We start from the raw sequence: 18,101 nt of genomic DNA on the forward strand, positions 1-18,101 counted from the left end.
AAATAAAATATAATGAAAGAGTAAAAATCGAAATCAAGAAATCGAAATGATACTAAAACGTTATATCCATCTATATTGTTGAAAGTACATGTATTAAAGAATTAGACGCGCTTTATGTTATAGAAGGCCATTTTTATTTATTTTTTTAAAATTTTTATTTCATCTGCATCCAACATCGAGTAACTCGCCAATTACCTCTGTACATGCACTAAGAATGTAATTAATAATTGATCGTCTTTGTCTCACGTGTGTAGTATTAGAACAGTTGGTGAATAATATATTTGTATGTATATTGTTTGTATTCATATCTGTATAAAACTCCCTCATATTTAAATAAATTAGTAAATTAGTTAGTGAATTTCCAAACAATTATTATGAAGATCCAATGTTTTTTTTTATTTTTAATATATTTAAAACATAATATCATATTAATATATTATATTAATTAATAATTAAGAAGTGATATGACTATCACTATATTCATTTTATAACATATAGAATAAATAACTAGCTATATTATTTAATATAATATAATTATTTAATGATATTTCAAATGTATATAATAGCTAAAAAACAAAAGGGGAATCTTTCGTTATTCCTATTATTATTCATAAGTCAAATTATTCAATAATTACAGATTCTGATTTTGTTATGGTGCTCTTTTAGGCCTAACCATCATCAGTGTTGTCTATTAAGACCTCTATCAAAAGTGTTATCCCAGTTGATGCCAGTGTTATCATCTGTACCGGTGTGAGATAAAGCCCATTCAGGTTTGAATCATGACAACTCTCTTTATGGTGCTCTTTTAATCATCATAACTGTTTTCTTGAGACTGTTGTTATTATTATGGAAATGATACCAGTTGGTGCTTGTCACATCATTTGTACCTGGTGTAAGGTAAAGGCCATTCAGGTTTGAGTCACAACAGCCATTGTACCACCAAGCACCTTTGTAATACTCAGCACAGCTACTACTACTCTTATCATTGTCTCTATCATACGTTGTAAATTGTTGACCATTGTGCCATTCCAAAGAGTCACCTAAACAAACAAAATATTAGATAATCTTTAGTTTGCTTCATAAATATTTAAATTAACATTCATTTTTAAATAATTGTGTTTCTTTGTATTATCAATTAAAAGATATATAAAAGGGAATATAATAATTTTACAATTATAACCTACAATTCGTAATTTATTTTATATTGATTTAAATTTGTCTGTAAAAGAATTGTATGCCATAACTTAAATCATAACACAATTATAAATATTATTGTTTTTATAATTTTTTAAATTCTTGTAGCTGTTATAATATCATAAGTGTCTTTTCGTGTCGAGTGCTTCCACCAAACGGCGCCCGTTCGTCTGTCCACAACGACAGAGGATGAATGCACCAGAACACCTACACCCACTCTTGAAAGATGATCCGGTTTCTTTAGAGTGCACACGAGCCAGATATGTACACGGAACTTCAGTTTTAAAACCTTACACATGAAGACTTTGTTGGTCATAGAGTTACTATACTTTAAAAGCAATGCGCTTAAATAATAGAAAACACGAGATTTTTATTTTGAATTTCTATATAGAGAATTCTATAATTGTGTTGATCTATAAGGGAATATGTCAAAAGTATTCTACTGCAGACCTCGTGCAATGATTTCGTTCGTCGGCATTTGTACTTGATTTAGAATGCCATTTTCTCTTAAAATGATAGAAAAATAAATATATATATTCTATAGAATACAATATATTCAATATGTAAATATTTATTACATTACTACAATAACTACAGTACATGTCTGAAGCTATGTCTTTATGATTTAACTATGATTATTTAAGCAGTCGAAATTCTAAAAATGTTATTATACTTTAAATGTGATAAATGCAAGAAACTCTACAATATGCTTGTTTACTTTACTTAAATGTGTTTTTTAATGTAAAAATGTATTGAAGATATACTAACCTGCCGTTCCTGTGTATCCACTGATTGTCAAATTATAGTTAAACTCTTCGGTACCAACACGAAAGAGAGAATATCTTGCGATCTTTATTACATTCAAGTAGTCTGTCATTTCTACCAATAGCTCAAAATCGCCATCAGCTGCTGTTAAACGGTTGATTTGTTCATTACCAAGCCAGAACTCTGTGTTCACGTTTCCAAAACCCTCTTTGTATTCTGTCCAATTTCGGTAGAAATCAACTGATCCATCTTGTCTTCTCTGTATCACCTGATAATGAAAAGATACTGTAGTAATACTCTACTTTACTAAAACAGTGATGGTAAGCCCATCAACTAGCGTCAATAGAAATGAATGAAATGAGAACTGCCAGTAATACTAATTTGCTTCTTGGTTCTTTGTATGCACGATTTGAAACATTAGTATATAATGATTGGTCTTTCTGTTAACACTTCAACATAATTGTCAACTTGAACGTTTCCATAGCCGTGTAAAGGCTTCCAAAGTGTTACAATGATTCTCTATATTCAGTGTTTTCTGTCCCTGGCACTGTTTTAGTAAAATTATTAAGCTGTGCCCGGCAATGATGTTGGATTAACAGTACTTCTAATTTCTTTGAATAAATTGTTGCCTACGGTACTGTATACTTACCATCCAACCTCCATCTTCCCTCATGTCACAGTACACAGTAGACTCTGGTCCTCCATCACCTGGCTGTATCACATATTCACCACTCACAGCAGAAGGATTATATTTTAAAATGTCACCACAGTCCCTCATAAAACTCTCTAAAATAAAAAAATAAAAAAGTTGATGTTTAAAAAAATACTGGTAGGCCCTATATTATTAGGAAAAATAACCATATTTAATGAGGGTGATCTATCCAGCAATTGCTGATCATTAGGGACCCTCAGAGGTTCACAAGACAAACATATGTAACACAAGATGCTCTACATAAACAAAGTCTTATTACTTCTTTTGGGGTGGAGTTGTAATTTTGTCCGTAGAAAAAATCCTGTCATGTGACGGGACTTGAACCCAAGACCCTTGGAGTGCTAACTAAGCATCATAACCACCAAGCCACAACTCCACACCGAGTTTGTATCTTTTATAAAGGAAATTCAATTTTCAATTGTAAAACTAATACAATTCATTAATGTGCACATTTTCTAATTTTAATAATAATAATTTAGTAATTTAGTCTCCAGGTGACCATCAAACACAACTGAATCCCTAGGTGATAATCCCATGGGCTTGGTAGATATGCCTATAACGCGCAGTACCAAATCATGTAGTCTATACAAAACGTTCATCATTTGGTTTGAATTTATAGTAGCTTAATTTAATCCTGGTAAATGTACTGTAATATCTTGAAGAACACTTTTTATTGAATTATATGAAAATAAAGAGAACATTTCCTAGGCAAATTCAACAGCAACAAAATATCACTACCAATCATCATTGATATGAACCTCCATATAAAGAATCAATTTATTTAATATAGAAGTTTGCAAATTGTATACTTACTCCTTTCAATGTAACAAAATTCAAACGTTTGAATTATGTTGTTTTCAACTGATGATGTTTCCAGTATTTGCTTATTGATTTGACAAACACGATCCTTCTGGTTATAGTTGACCGACAAACAATCAGATTTCTTGGAACATTCCAGCAAACAATTTAGTTTGTGTATATTCTTTAACTCATAACTCCAACCTTTAAGAGCATGCCCCTCTAGGATAACAGTATAATCATATGTATTGATCGAAAGATCACTGACAACAAAGGGCAGAAGAAAGACAATTAAAGTTGAAGTTAGCATTTCGACGTTTTAGAATTATGTATTAACGAATGAAACGGTTACCGTGCGACTATAATCTACAATTCGCCTTCAAATACTCGACGTACGCCTGAATGAGTTTCTTAACGTTGTGGTACGAACTATATTTTCATCTTATATGTATATGATGAGTAGATATTCCATTATCCAACCACATCAATAGACAACTCAGTGTGCACCAATCAAAATGCTGAGTGTAAGATATGATTTACATAATAATGTATGAACAATCATGAAGATATACATGCTTATTTGTTTTTTTAGACGCATTTTTTTGTGTACAAATTACAATACTTAAAATAAAGATTACTTTCTAAAACTTTGGTTTGCTCTAGCGTATTTCACTTTTTAAAATTATTTCTGTTTTGTTGAGAAGCACCTGATCTGATTCAATACCTGCAACAATTCATAATGCGTGGAGTGTCCAGTTATAATATTTTATTTGCAAGTCTTACGTATTCCAATTGAATCTTCTTTTCTTTTTTCAATTTGTTTTTTCTGTATGCATTTCCACCACAAAAAAAAATTATATTGAAAAATTAAATTGATTGCAGACAGAAAAGTGGTACATTTGATGTAATGTTGAGGTGATAATCATGAATTTCTGTGTAATTTCTTTTTCTCATCTCTAAAAGTCTGACCAGTTAAAATATTAAATAATATGAATAATTTCAGTAGTCTGGATAAACAAACAAAATAAAAGTAAACACAAAATATAAATATATGGCCACTGCAATCAATAATTTGTTTTATTTTCCAATATTAAATCAACTCGACTCTTTGAATCTCTTTTAGGAGACATAAAACATAAGAAAACGTGTTTATCTCCAAGAAATTACATATATATGTATAGAATTTACGAACTATATAATTCATTATGTGATGAAGATGTATTAAACAAACAAATAATTATTTTCATATATTGAATTGGCTGTTTCAATCTCTTTTGATGACTGACAAGCAAACATTATTTAAACAGCCACGTCAATTCTCTACAGCAACAATATCTTACATAGCTTTCAAGTCAAAAATCTAATGGTATCACAATTTTCAAGTTTGAAGGGTAAATCATACAGTTTGGTTTTCATTAACAAGTAATGGCTTAATTCCCCCCACCCCACTGATGACTGAAGAAAGTGCTTATTTTCAACAAGATCATGTGACACAAATAAATTCCAATAAATATGAAACATAGGGGAAACTATAGATTGAAAATTATTGGAATGTATGATCAATAGACATTTTTTCCCCGCACCTGGTCATAAAGTCTTTCCGAGTCCATTCAGATGGACCGTCACAGCTGAACAATTCTGATAAACGACATTATTAACTTGAGGAAGCTTGTGTCTTGCGATAATAAATAAATTCACATTCTCTTCGTAGTAACCCCTTTGGTGATGTATTTCGTTTTTCTTTTTATTACATCGATTATAATCACGAATAAAATAAAATATAATGAAAAAAATCGAAGTCGAGAAATCGAAATGATAATAAAACGTTATATCCATCTATATTGTTGAAAGTATATGTATTGAATAAGACGCGCTTTATGTTATATTTGTTTTAATTTTTATTTCGTCAATAATATATTTGAATAAAACTCTCTCATATTTGCATAAATTGAAACATAATTTGAGTAAATTTATGATTTCCAAACAATTATTATGAAGATCCAATGTTGAAGTTTTTTTGTTTGATTGTTAATATCTTTAAAACAGCCATCTTCATTCATTGTATGTTTTTATTTCATTTTTAATAAATTTTAAAACAAGATTCAACAAACCACTTAAAGACTGAAATTCATACTCCTAAAAGTAGATTTACAAACTACTATTTATTAGTAATGAAAGGATACACTGATTTATTATCAATTTAATGTTATTTTGTAATTAAAAACGATTAATAATAATGTTACTATTATATATGTATTTGTAGCATAAATTTAAATAAAAATTAAATTAAAAATAATTGTTGTTATAAATCACTACAAATTAAAATAGGCCTACTAATAATGTTTAAACAGTGAAGTGATATGACAATATATTCGATTATTAATTTTGTAACATTTGGATTTATTTGATAATATAATTATTTAATGATAATTCCAAATGGATAATAGCTAAAAGAAACAAAAGAGGAATCTTCGTTATTCCTATTATTATTCATAAGTCAAATTATTCAATAATTACAGATTCTGAGTTTTTATGCTGTTCTCTTAACCATCATAACTGTAGTTGTCTTAAGGCCTCTATCAAAAGCATTCCAGTTGATGCCTTTGTTATCATTTGTACCTGGTTCAAGGTAAAGCCCATTGAGGTGTGAATAAAAACAGGTATTGAACCACCAAGCACCTTTGAAATGCTCAGCACAGTTAACACTACTCTTATCATTGTCTTTATCGTACGTTGTAAATTGTTGACCATTGTGGTAATCCAAAGAGTCACCTAAACAAACAAAATATTAAATCTTTAGTTTACCTCATATATCTTTAAATTAAAATTCATTTTTAAATATTTGTTTTTCTTTGTATTACAAATAAAATAAAAGATATTTGATATAAAAGGGAAAATAATAATAATAAATATATACCCTACAATTTGTAATTTATTAACAGACGAGGGAATCGGTGGAGTGTAAAGCATCAAACTTCGAACGGGTTTACCACACCAAAAAGGGGACAAGCTCGACCACTGCCAGTTGTCAACAAACTTAAGTTTGACTTGTTATCTAAATCTTTAAGCATACTTAATTATAAGTCGCATATTGTATAATTTGTATTACGATTTAGAATAATAACATATCTACTATAAGCCAACTATTTTGTACTCTTTTATTTATTATCTATGTGTGTCTAGTGCCGCTGCCCCAATCAACTCGAACCCCGCTCACCTCAACCCTAAGTCGATAATCTTTTGTGTTGTGTGTAGAGCGGTTACAATATACATACAGTAGTTCATTGGGTGGGGTTATCAATTAAAGGTATTGATAGAGGGCGATGTTGCTGTAGCAATGCGAATCACACTAGTTTTACAGTGTTGTAAAACTAGTGTTTGCGAGTAGGCCTACAGTAGTTCCATATTTAATTAGATTTTTGAATCCTAAATTGAGAAAATATGGACTAGGCCCTCTATGGACACAGAGCAGCCACAGTGCCGTGCCTAACATCAGTTGGTGAATATTAAATTTGTATATTTGACTTTTTTTTATACATATCTGAATTTGTATTTATTTATTTTATTTAGTTATATTTGTTTTACAAGGGTAACTCTAACAGCTTTACTACAGCTGCAGTACAGGTGACTTAAAGAGGCACTATTATAACAATACAAAACCATACAAAATGCCTACTACATTCAAACTTCAAATAACAAGCATTTAATAAAAGTTAAAATTCACACATAGAGATTCACAAAAAATGATTAATAACACATTGTTAACAATATCGTATAATATCGTAAAAAATCATATCATTTTTTACTCTTATACATTAAAAGTTTGAGTTTTTCTTAAATTTTGTTTTTGATTTTTAATGTTTATATACTTTCACCTTTACCTTGGAAAATACATCAACATTCATCTTGTGTTTGCTTATGTCACTAATTTCTATAAAAACCAATATAATAAGATGTATAATATGTAGGCCTACATTCATTGTAAGTTTTTATTTCATTTTTAATCATTTAAAACAAGATTCAACACATCACTTAAAAACTAAAGCAAATATCTACTGAAAATACTCCTAAAATTTGATTAAACTACTAATTGTTATTAATGAAAATATAATAAATACTGATTTTTGATTAGATATCAATTTTATTTATTAATAACTAAACACAATGAATAATAATATTACTAAATTTAAATAATAATAAAGTTAATAATTTTATAAAAGAAATTTAAACAAATCACAATATGAAAATATTATTTGACTATTAATTTTATAACATTTTGATTAAATAACTAGCTTTTATTATAATAAATTAATAATTTAATGATAAAGCAAATGATATTTAAAAGAAACAAAGAGGAATCTTCCTATTAATACTATTATTATTCATAAGTCAAATTATTCAATAATTATTGATTCTGATTTTTTTTTATGCTGCCTTCTTAACCATCATAACTGTTGTCTTAAGGCCTCTATCAAAAGTATACAAGTTGATGCAATTGCAATCAACTGTACTTGGTGTAAGGTAAAGCCCATTCAGGTATGCATCATGACAACTCTCTTATGGTGCTCTTTTAACCATCATCACTGTCTTCTTGAGACTTTTCCTTTTATTATTGAAATGCCACCAGTGGGTGCTTGTCGAATCATCTGTACCTGGTGTAAGGTAAAGGCCATTCAGGTTTGACAGATGACAGGCATTGTACCACCAAGCACCTTTGCGATACTCAGCACAGTTACTACTACTCTTATCATTGTCTTTATCATACGTTGAAAATTGTTGACCATTGTGGTATGCCAAAGAGTCACCTACACAAACAAAATATTAGGTCATCTTCAGTTTACTAATAAATCTTTAAATTAACATTCATTTTTAAATATTTGTTTTTCTTCGTGTTATAAAATAAAAGATATTTGATATATAAAAAGGAAAAATAATAATATACAATATACCCTAAAATTTGTAATATATTTTATAATTGATTTAATTTTATGTGGGCCATAAATTAAATCATAGCACAATTATATAAATAGTTTTTTTTAAATTTATTTTTTTTTTTTTTATTAACTATTCTTATATCATATATTCTTTATTTTATATATTTTGTTTTGTCAGAGTTATTATACTTTATAAAAGCAATGCATTTAATAATGAAGAAGAAAGAAGAAAACACAAGTTATATGAAACTGTACTAGAGTATATAGCACACACTATGATTTTTATTTTCAATTTCAATTTCTTTAACTTTATTTTGTATACCAGATCTATTTATATTTACTTTGAAATCAGAGTGGTCCTTAGTTGTTATCACTGGCTCCTTGATTAGGGACCACTGTCTACAAAATAACTTTAATGTGCGACTAGCTTATACTGTATGTTATTGTAAGGTACAAGGAGTGTCATTCCTGGTGTTTTGTCTGATTTTTACAATAAAAATTATTTTGGGTAGAGAATTCTATAATTCTGTAGTTACTGGCAGTAGTTATATTTTTTTATTTCTTTAACTTATGCGGAAATTCACCACGCGATGGAATGTTTAGGGGGCCTAGCGCTTTCTTGTCACGCTATGAACTGCGTGGTTCGTCGCGATCATACTTTGTTGGGGGCCTAGAAAATATGAAAGTTACCGTACCGCCATGGTTCCTAAATATATTTTGAAGATTTTGTTTGTTGTTAATCAAAAGTACTTTACTGTTAAATTAATACTGATCTATAATTAACGATTAAAATTATTTTTCATGTATATAGTCCTGATGCGTAAAAAGTTTTGTAAGAAAATGGAAAGTGATATCAATGCGCAAAATTTCGTCTACTCCTCAAATACTCTCTTGTCATTGGCCAATGTATAGCCTTTGTTACCCAGACGTGTGCAACTCGACTAAAAGCTCGACTTCATTAAGTCGAACTGCAAACTTTGACTAATTCGTTTATGAATCGAATTTGAAGTAATAGCTTGAACTACGACTTTTTTAAGTCGAACTACGACTAAAGTCCAGTTTAAGAATACGGGCGTTAATGTTTTTGGCTGTTTCTACAAATCTACAAATGCGACTTATGTCCGATTTCGCTTGCATGTGCCACAATCGAATACTAGTACTGTATTACATTTTAACATGTGTTCCTCATTTACATCCGCCAATGAGGTATATTAGGTCGCGTGTGATTGTTTGTGTGTCTGTTTTTTAGCAGGATTCCTCAAAAAGTTATTACAAAATCTTTACTAAAATGAAAATACAGATAGATATGTCGTCAAGGACCACTCCATTAAATTTTAAAGGCAATCCGGACCACGGTCCCAATTCTGGACCTTTTTAGTATTATTTTCAGATAAAAATATCTAACAGGGCTGGTAGGTAAGTGCTAAAAGATAATTTTCAAAAGTAAACTGAAATTGCATTTTCTCAAGAACTACTTGTCCAAAAAACCTCAGTTTTTTTAACAAGAGGCGAGAGTTATAATTTGTTATTTGTAATTTTAAAACATAATTTGATTTAACGTACATGTTTTTTAATACGAGTAGTTTTAAAAAACCTATTTCTTTTAAAAATGTATTGAATGCACTAACCTGCAGTTCCTGTGTATCCACTGATTGTCAACGTATAGTTAGAGTCCTCAGGACCAATACCAAAGTGAGAATATCTTGCAAACTTTATTACATCCAAGTGGTCCGTCATCTCTACTAAGAGCTCAAAACTGCCGTTAGATGTTATACGGTTGATCTGTTCATTACCAAGCCAGAACTCTGTGTTCAAGTTTCCAAAACCCTCTTTGTATTCTGTCCAATTACGGTAGAAATTAACTGATCCATCTTGTCTTCTCTGTATCACCTGATAATGAAAAGATAGTAATCTATATTCTACTTCACTAAAACAGTGATAGCATGCCCATCAACTGGAGTAAATAGAAATGAATGAAACGAGAACCTGACCAGTAATATTACGACTAAGGTAGGCCTACAGTACACTATGACAATATATTGTACCATTTGACTACACTTAAGTTGCTTCTTGGTTCTTAGTTTGCACGATTTGAAACATTAGTATATAATGATTGGCCTTTCAACAATGTTCAGACTGTAACGTCCTCCCAAATAATATTCAATTCAATTCAATTCAAAATTCTTTAATCATCCCACACGGGGCAATTCAAATAAAAAGGTCTGGATTAAAATGATCTTACAAAATATACAAAATATCACAATACACAGTACAAAATAGAAAAAAAGTCAAGGTTCAAGAATTTAAGAGTCGAATAGCCACTGGAAAAAACGAATTCCTTTTCCGGTTTGTTCTACATGCCGGGCATCGAAAGCGACGCCCATGAGGCATGAGCTCGAAATCACTGAACAAGGCATGGTTAATATTTTTTAGAATAGCTCTACTTTTTTCTAGAGTTTGCATGTCACAGAAAGAAGATAAGCTACGAAGTTGACAACCTATTAATTTAGAACTTAAGTTAACAATTCTTTGTAGTGAGTTTTTCTCTTTGACCCTATAATAAATGTTTCTGTCCACACTGATCCCTGGCAATCCTTACAGTAATGATGATGTTGTTGTTTTTGTTTGTGTGTTATAGAATAATAAATAAAGGTGGGTTTACTCTTGATAACTGTTGCCTACTGTATATACTCACCGTCCAATTGCCATCTTCCCTAATATCACAGTACACAGTAATTTGTGCTCCTCCATCACTTGGTTGTATCACATATTCACCACTCACAGGATAAAACTGTGAAGTGTCACCACAGTACCCCATAAACCACTCTAAAATGTACAAAGTTTGACGTGATAACGATGGGGAAAAAATCTCTGATATATTTTAGGCAAAATAAAGTGTTATGCTACAAAATTATTCATTATCAAATTATTCATAGTTTTGACCTATTTTGTCACTAGATTAAGGTAATTTTTCTATTCAATTTTTAGTTTTTAATTTGGCTGATCTGAATTATATCTGAGTTACAACCCCCAAATAGAACTCTCCCTCCTATTACTCTATGTGTTAGCAAGTATATATATTAATCAAACACAATGATAAAACAATTTGCCATATAATGGCCGTACCATTCGCCTTTGTAGTTAACTCTGCCGTTGATGAATTTTGGATTATAGTCGTACTTATCGGTGTTGTCTTAGCATTCGCCGTTGTAGGTGACTCTGTAGTTGATGTATGTGTAATGGTTGTCGATCGTAATGTCGTGTTGGACTCGGGTTTGGTCGTACCAATCGCCTTTGTAATTGACTCTGCCGTTGGTGAATTTTGAATTATAGTCGTACTTATCGGTGTTGTTGATTTAGGAAGATCTGTTTTGTACGTGGAAATTTCATTTGTCAACGTGGTACTTAGCTCCGGTGTTGTTTTAACATTCGCCGTTGTAGGTAACTCTGTAGTTGATGTATGTGTAATGGTTGTCGACCTTAATGTCGTTTGGTTAGTTGATTCAAGACCGTTCGTCTTGGACTTAGGCAGATCTGTTTCGTACGTGGAGATTTCATTTGTCAACGTGGTACCTAGCTCAGGTGTTGTTTTAACATTCGCCGTTGTAGGTGACTCTGTAGTTGATGTATGTGTAATGGTTGTCGACCTTAATGTCGTTTGGTTAGTTGATTCAAGACCGTTCGTCTTGGACTTAGGCAGATCTGTTTCGTACGTGGAAATTTCATTTGTCAACGTGGTACCTAGCTCAGGTGTTGTTTTAACATTCGCCGTTGTAGGTAACTCTGTAGTTGATGTATGTGTAATGGTTGTCGACCTTAATGTCGTTTGGTTAGTTGATTCACGACCGTTCGTGTTGGACGTGTCAAGTTCACTAACTGTTGGTAACTCAGGTGTGGCCGTACCATTCGCCTTTGTTGACTCTGCCGTTGGTGAATTTTGAATTATAGTCGTACTTATCGGTGTTGTTGATTTAGGAAGATCTGTTTCGTACGTGGAAATTTCATTTGTCAACGTGGTACCTACCTCAGGTGTTGTTTTAACATTCGCCGTTGTAGGTGACTCTGTAGTTGATGTATGTGTAATGGTTGTCGACCTTAATGTCGTTTGGTTAGTTGATTCAAGACCGTTCGTCTTGGACTTAGGCAGATCTGTTTCGTACGTGGAAATTTCATTTGTCAACGTGGTACCTAGCTCAGGTGTTGTTTTAACATTCGCCGTTGTAGGTGAATCTGTAGTTGATGTATGTGTAATGGTTGTCGACCTTAATGTCGTTTGGTTAGTTGATTCACGACCGTTCGTGTTGGACGTGTCAAGTTCACTAACTGTTGGTAACTCAGGTGTGGCCGTACCATTCGCCTTTGTTGACTCTGCCGTTGGTGAATTTTGAATTATAGTCGTACTTATCGGTGTTGTTGATTTAGGAAGATCTGTTTTGTACGTAGACATTTCATTTGTCAACGTGGTACTTAGCTCAGGTGTTTTAACATTCGCCGTTGTAGGTGACTCTGTAGTTGATGTATGTGTAATGATTGTCGACCTTAATGTCGTTTGGTTAGTTGATTCAAGACCGTTCGTGTTGGACGTGTCAAGTTCACTTGATGCCTCGGATGTGGTTGTACCAATCGCCTTTGTAGTTGACTCTGCAGAAAAAATTTAATATATTAAAAAAACACTATTTCCTGACCGACTTTTTAGAAATGAGTTTTTGAAAAATATTGGCATATTTTCCCCCTTTTTTTTTGTATAATCACTTTTAATTAAACATACGGTAATAACAGTTTGAGGAGAGCTCTACTTTAGGGAGAAAACTAATGATAATGATCAAAACGTTCTTCATCATAGTACCAAGCACGAACCATTTACGCAGGAGGCTGGAAAAAGCGGGACGCTAAGATGAAAGTCAAGAAGTACTTACCAGTGGAAGTTGAGTTAATGAGAAGAAGACACAACGTGACAGTGACTGCAACAACTACTAATATTAACATAACTGCTCCTACAATAATGGCCATATGTTCTTCAATCAACGATTTGCACCCTGACGTATTTTGTTGCTTCACATCTTGATCGACAAAACGTTTGGTTGCCCCACATCTTATTTCAGCCGGTGTATTATCGTCAGCCGTTCCTGGAATTGAAATAGTGCTTGCCTCAACGTCTGTGTTTCCATTTGTTTCTTTTCCACTACTCATAATTCGAATGTAATTGATAGATTTCAGTTTATAAAGCTAAACCCCTGAACACTTTCAGTGATTAAGACTATCATGCATCCAAATATCAAAGTATAACACTTTGGAAATATACATGATATTAACTAATAACAAGTAGTCATGGAGACAAAGTAAACATGGAAACACACGTGAAGTTTCTTCGAAATGTTCATACAAAAATATAATTGCTTTGCGTAGGCCAAAAGTAAGCCTATTGTGAATGATTCTTGACAATCAGTAATACATTGTATTAGTTCCATGGTGGTACAAGACACCATTTGTCTATTAATACGGTGACTTTAAAATTAATCTATTAAAACGCAAATACGCATAAAACTATACATGATACTTGACAAGAGAATGTATCTTGCCATGACAACATCTATATCGACATAAAAATATTCATATTTATGTCGACTTGATAAGATAAATTATCTACACAAGCCAAGTGGATGGCACTTATAGACGTAAGAGCTAAATACTATACCTAAATATTTAAAAGAATTAATAACTTGTAAGGAATTTCCCTTGTAAAACTTTTATTCAAAATATTACCCAAGTTTTAAATACTATTTTTGTTTGTTCTATAATTATTAACTATAAGTCCCTAATCGTCACAATATTTAGACAGTATGTTAATTAATCTCTGTAAACCCTTTACAGTATCTGCAAACAAAACTATATCGTCTGCGTATAATAATGGTGCAGTGTCATTAATTTGAATATCAGTAAGTTTTGACATGTTAAGGATTTCACTTAAATCTTGTAAAAATATATTAAATAACAAGAAAGATTCAATACTTTGACATAAAGTGAAACATCGGAAACCATTATTTAGTTAATTCACTATTGTCAGCAACACTCATTAATAGCCCACGAAATTAGGAGTTAAACGCATAGAGGTTGTACCCACTTCTTCCATCTGATACATTAGCTATAATGTCACGTGCCACGATTATGAACGTACTGTATATAATTGGATACATACATATTCAGCTTTACCAGGTGCTTAGATTTTAAACATTTGTTTTTCTCACGCTTAGAATTATCATGTAGCTGTTGAGGGTTCGATTAGCTTGCAAAACAAACAAACCAAAAGGGTGTTATATTATTGGATTTTATTCAGTTCACATTATTGTTGATATGTTAAAGTGAAGTTAATGTATAAAAGATGGAAATTGCCAATCTTTTAAGAACATTTTACAGTAATATATTTTTTCTCATACGACCCTCCACCATTCAGTTATTTTGGTTTGTGTTCTATGTTTGGCTGATCACTGTGTGTCATCTTTGCGAGATGGTTTCCGTAGCACAAAAATCGTGTAGGCCTTTGTTGGGTCTCTGCCTACTAACTAACGGTTGAAGAATCAGGTTAAAAAGAGTTACTCAATTGAAATAATATGCCCTTTCATCAATTTTACATTTACCAAGAACACGTATTGTAATACGTCATGCATCATTGACTATTACAACAACGCTATCGAATTGGGTGATAGATGACAAAAGAAAGAAGGCAAGTCGACAGGCACTGGAAAGCAACACGAACAGGTCGTCCGTCGTAGGAATACATAAACAATTTTTGCCGTCGACTAAACACCCGACTCGACTATACGCTATTTGACCCTGAAAATGGCTGTTACACGATCTCAAAGTAGAGACATTGGTCGACAACAGCCTGTCAGATCTCAACCAACGAAAAGGAAAACACCCAAGAGGAGTGTCAAGAAGGCGAATCAATCGCCAGGAAAGCAAACTAAGAACACAAAGAAAAAATATGAATTTGTTAAAAGGGTTATTGACGAAATTGACACATTAGTCAGAGGCACTTTTCTGCAATCACCGTGGACGTTGTTTGTAAGTGGCATTACAGCAGGTTATTATAAATTGGCGATAACTTTGGCAGTTTTGTATGTAATTGTATTGATGAAACCAAATGTCAGTGACATTGGATATTCTAGGGATTTAGGCCTACTCGTACTGAAAGATGAGTTGTCACATGCTTCATATGAGCGATCGTTGGATGTGAAGCATATTATCAATAACTTAACAAATTTATCATCAATGCATAGACACAAAGAAATCCATGTGGTAATTAGTGGGGGGCCTGGGTCTGGGAAATCTGAACTTGCCAGACAGTTTGGCCTGCATGTATACACTAATTATAACGGGACATGGCCTTATTGGTTTAACACTTATTTCAGTTTTGTTTTTAATTTTTCCGTTATCCCTCCTGTTGATGTTATCAGATTGAATGCGGAATCTATGACTGAACTTCAGAATTCAATGGAATACATCATTGGCAGATTCCAAGGAAAAACTAAACATAAAATAGCTTACAGCAAAGACATTGAAGAAAAAGACATAATAACGACCTTTTTTCAGCTTAAAGAGGCTTTTAAAAGACGATCGAGTAGACCATTGATGATAATTGACAATGTACAAAAACAAATGTACAAATTTCTTTATAAAGATCGAAGCAATGGAATGCGTCTACTACGTCCCGGTAATGACGAGTATGGTGAGCTAAGAGTTGTTGTAACTACTCAACACCGACCCATCTACGAGTTACCAAATACTCACTACATGAATTTATTTGATGGTATGCATCCTACTGATTCCGTTAAATTATTAAACACTATCACTAACATACACAATGATGACAAAAACGCAAGTTATCTAGCAAAAGAATTGGGTGGTTTGCCTTTTTCATTAGCTAACGCAGCACTTTTTATTAGAACAGAAAGAACCCTTCACAGTCACGAGTCTTATTTTCATTACCTAAAAAAATTTAAACTGGAGTTAGAAGCGTACAGGTCTGATATTGACTTTTTTTGGAACGACGCTAAAGATGAAGGCTTACCTTACAACTTATCTATGTTGACAACGTCAATTAAAACAATAAACCAGCTAGTTAACAGAAGCGATGGAGATTTATACAAAGATCTTGCTTTCTTCGTGGGATACTGCGACTCGCAGACGATATCCGTAGAACTGTTTTTGCAATATATAACAATGAACTCAGTCCTTCAAGACTACACAAAATACAGCGTTAAGGAGTTAATTTATAGATCGTCGATTTATGAACTGCAGAATCGATCAGAGCATATTTTTATTCTTTCTCATCAAGTTACAAGAGAAGCATCTCGTAAAGTTTGTACATCGAAAGGGCTTAATGACAACTCTATTCAAGGAAATCGCTTTGTTGAAAATTCTTTTCAAAGGATTCTTAAAGTGCTATCAAAAGTATTAGATGAAAAGCCGGAAGCTTCGTTAAACCAAATGACAGAGTATACAACGTTAAACTTTAAACTTGTGGATGTTATAATGTCTTTGGTGTCGCACACAATTCCGTTAAATCTTGAATATTCTAAAATAATAACAAAGGAATTTTGTTGGAAATTCCTTAACTCCATGGCAGAACCCTACCTCTATTGGCCCAATAAGCATAAATCTACAGTCGTTATGCCAGAAGTCAAGTTTTTGGTAAATATGACTAAAGAAAGTTTCTCAGAAGGAAAACCAGAGCTTGGGGCATTTTTTTCTGTTCTTTATATATATTACACTGGAAACCAACAACCTACAGACCTTGAGAAAATTGTGGAACTGGTTGAGGATTTTGCTACGAGCTCTCTTAAGAATGTACAACCAACTTCAGCAGCAAATGCTACGCTTTTACTCAACATGATGGGAACAGTTTACAGAGGTGTTGGCCAGATAATGTCAAAAGCTCAGGAATTACATGAACTTGCCCTCAATATTTCACAGAAGTATGTCTCTTCACCAATGACTGCTGTCTCTTTGCATTTACTGGGAGTTATCCACAGATACAGAAAGCAGCTTGACATAGCTCAGCAATACCACGAACAAGCCGTAGAACTTGCAAAACAAATTTACTCGAATAAACATCCACGCCTAGGAGCCTTTCTTTTAAATCTTGCTGTGGTATATAATAGGCAGGGTGAATTAAACAAAGCTAAGGTGACTTATCAAGAGGCATTGGATATTACCAAAGAAGCTTATGGTGCTCACGACCAACGAGTAGCAAGAGTTTTAAATACTTTAGCGACAAATTACTTTTCTCTTGGACAGTATAATGATAGCGTTCATGCACTCTTAGAAGCTTTAAACATCCACGAAGAAATCCACGGTGATATACATCCCAATGTGGGCGAAACATTATATTTTTTAGGTTTTACATACCGTGCAAAGGGAGATCTGCAACAATCCCTGGAAACATTAGAGCGATCCCTTAAAATACGAGAACAATATTATGGCCCATCACACTATTCCGTTGGTGAAGTTTTGCACGATCTTTCCAATACACAAAGAGAAATGCATAATCTGAAAGACGCATTATCGAACGGAGAGAGAAGTCTCGAGATTTTCAAAAGATCCTTCGGAGAAATTAGTTCGGAGGGAGGAAATACATTAAATGGGATAGGTCTGATACATTGTGAAAATGGAGACCTACAGATGGCGAAAATAAAACA

The 18,101-nt window shown here is 32.5% G+C and overlaps 3 protein-coding genes across 4 annotated transcripts; all 3 read right to left on the minus strand.

Moving 5' to 3' along the window:
- Positions 1-697: 697 nt before the first annotated feature.
- LOC144839859 (fibrinogen-like protein A) lies at positions 698-3,965 on the minus strand. Of its 2 annotated transcripts, none has more exons than XM_078695424.1 (4): positions 3,485-3,965; positions 2,609-2,745; positions 1,963-2,227; positions 698-1,040 (listed from the first exon to the last, which is right to left on the minus strand). In XM_078695424.1, the coding sequence occupies exons 1-4, from the start codon at positions 3,777-3,779 to the stop codon at positions 793-795; spliced, it is 945 nt and encodes a 314-aa protein (XP_078551550.1). In that variant the 5' UTR covers positions 3,780-3,965; the 3' UTR covers positions 698-792. The 2 variants fall into 2 exon arrangements, with proteins under 2 accessions (XP_078551550.1, XP_078551549.1); XM_078695423.1 differs by having other exon boundaries at positions 2,609-2,728; positions 3,465-3,965.
- A 3,862-nt stretch (positions 3,966-7,827) lies between these two features.
- LOC144839881 (fibrinogen-like protein A) lies at positions 7,828-11,247 on the minus strand. Its single transcript, XM_078695451.1, has 3 exons — positions 11,099-11,247; positions 10,032-10,293; positions 7,828-8,274 (listed from the first exon to the last, which is right to left on the minus strand). Exons 1-3 carry the CDS (start codon positions 11,219-11,221, stop codon positions 8,027-8,029), a joined length of 633 nt encoding a protein of 210 aa, XP_078551577.1. The 5' UTR covers positions 11,222-11,247; the 3' UTR covers positions 7,828-8,026.
- Positions 11,248-11,301: 54 nt separating this feature from the next.
- On the minus strand, positions 11,302-13,671 carry LOC144839296 (uncharacterized). The gene is made up of 4 exons (XM_078694613.1): positions 13,320-13,671; positions 11,912-13,044; positions 11,530-11,665; positions 11,302-11,306 (listed from the first exon to the last, which is right to left on the minus strand). The coding sequence occupies exons 1-4, from the start codon at positions 13,591-13,593 to the stop codon at positions 11,302-11,304; spliced, it is 1,548 nt and encodes a 515-aa protein (XP_078550739.1). The 5' UTR covers positions 13,594-13,671.
- Positions 13,672-18,101: the final 4,430 nt, after the last annotated feature.

The sequence above is a fragment of the Antedon bifida genome, chromosome 4, assembly GCF_963402885.1.
Source record: "Antedon bifida chromosome 4, ecAntBifi1.1, whole genome shotgun sequence".
Taxonomy (NCBI): domain Eukaryota; kingdom Metazoa; phylum Echinodermata; class Crinoidea; order Comatulida; family Antedonidae; genus Antedon; species Antedon bifida.

Coding starts and splice junctions, on each gene's coding strand:
- LOC144839859 (XM_078695423.1), bottom strand. CDS start 3,779: ATGCTAACTTCAACTTTAATTGTCTTTCTTCTGCCCTTTGTTGTCAGT. Junction 2,729..3,464: donor GTAAGTATACAATTTGCAAA/CTTCTATATTAA, acceptor TTTATGAGGGAC/TGTGGTGACATTTTAAAATA. Junction 2,228..2,608: donor GGGAAGATGGAGGTTGGATG/GTAAGTATACAG, acceptor TTTCATTATCAG/GTGATACAGAGAAGACAAGA.
- LOC144839881 (XM_078695451.1), bottom strand. CDS start 11,221: ATGGGGTACTGTGGTGACACTTCACAGTTTTATCCTGTGAGTGGTGAA. Junction 10,294..11,098: donor GGGAAGATGGCAATTGGACG/GTGAGTATATAC, acceptor TTTCATTATCAG/GTGATACAGAGAAGACAAGA. Junction 8,275..10,031: donor TGGATACACAGGAACTGCAG/GTTAGTGCATTC, acceptor TTGTTTGTGTAG/GTGACTCTTTGGCATACCAC.
- LOC144839296 (XM_078694613.1), bottom strand. CDS start 13,593: ATGAGTAGTGGAAAAGAAACAAATGGAAACACAGACGTTGAGGCAAGC. Junction 13,045..13,319: donor CATTAACTCAACTTCCACTG/GTAAGTACTTCT, acceptor TTTTTTCTGCAG/AGTCAACTACAAAGGCGATT. Junction 11,666..11,911: donor CTAAGTCCAAGACGAACGGT/CTTGAATCAACT, acceptor CCCGAGTCCAAC/ACGACATTACGATCGACAAC.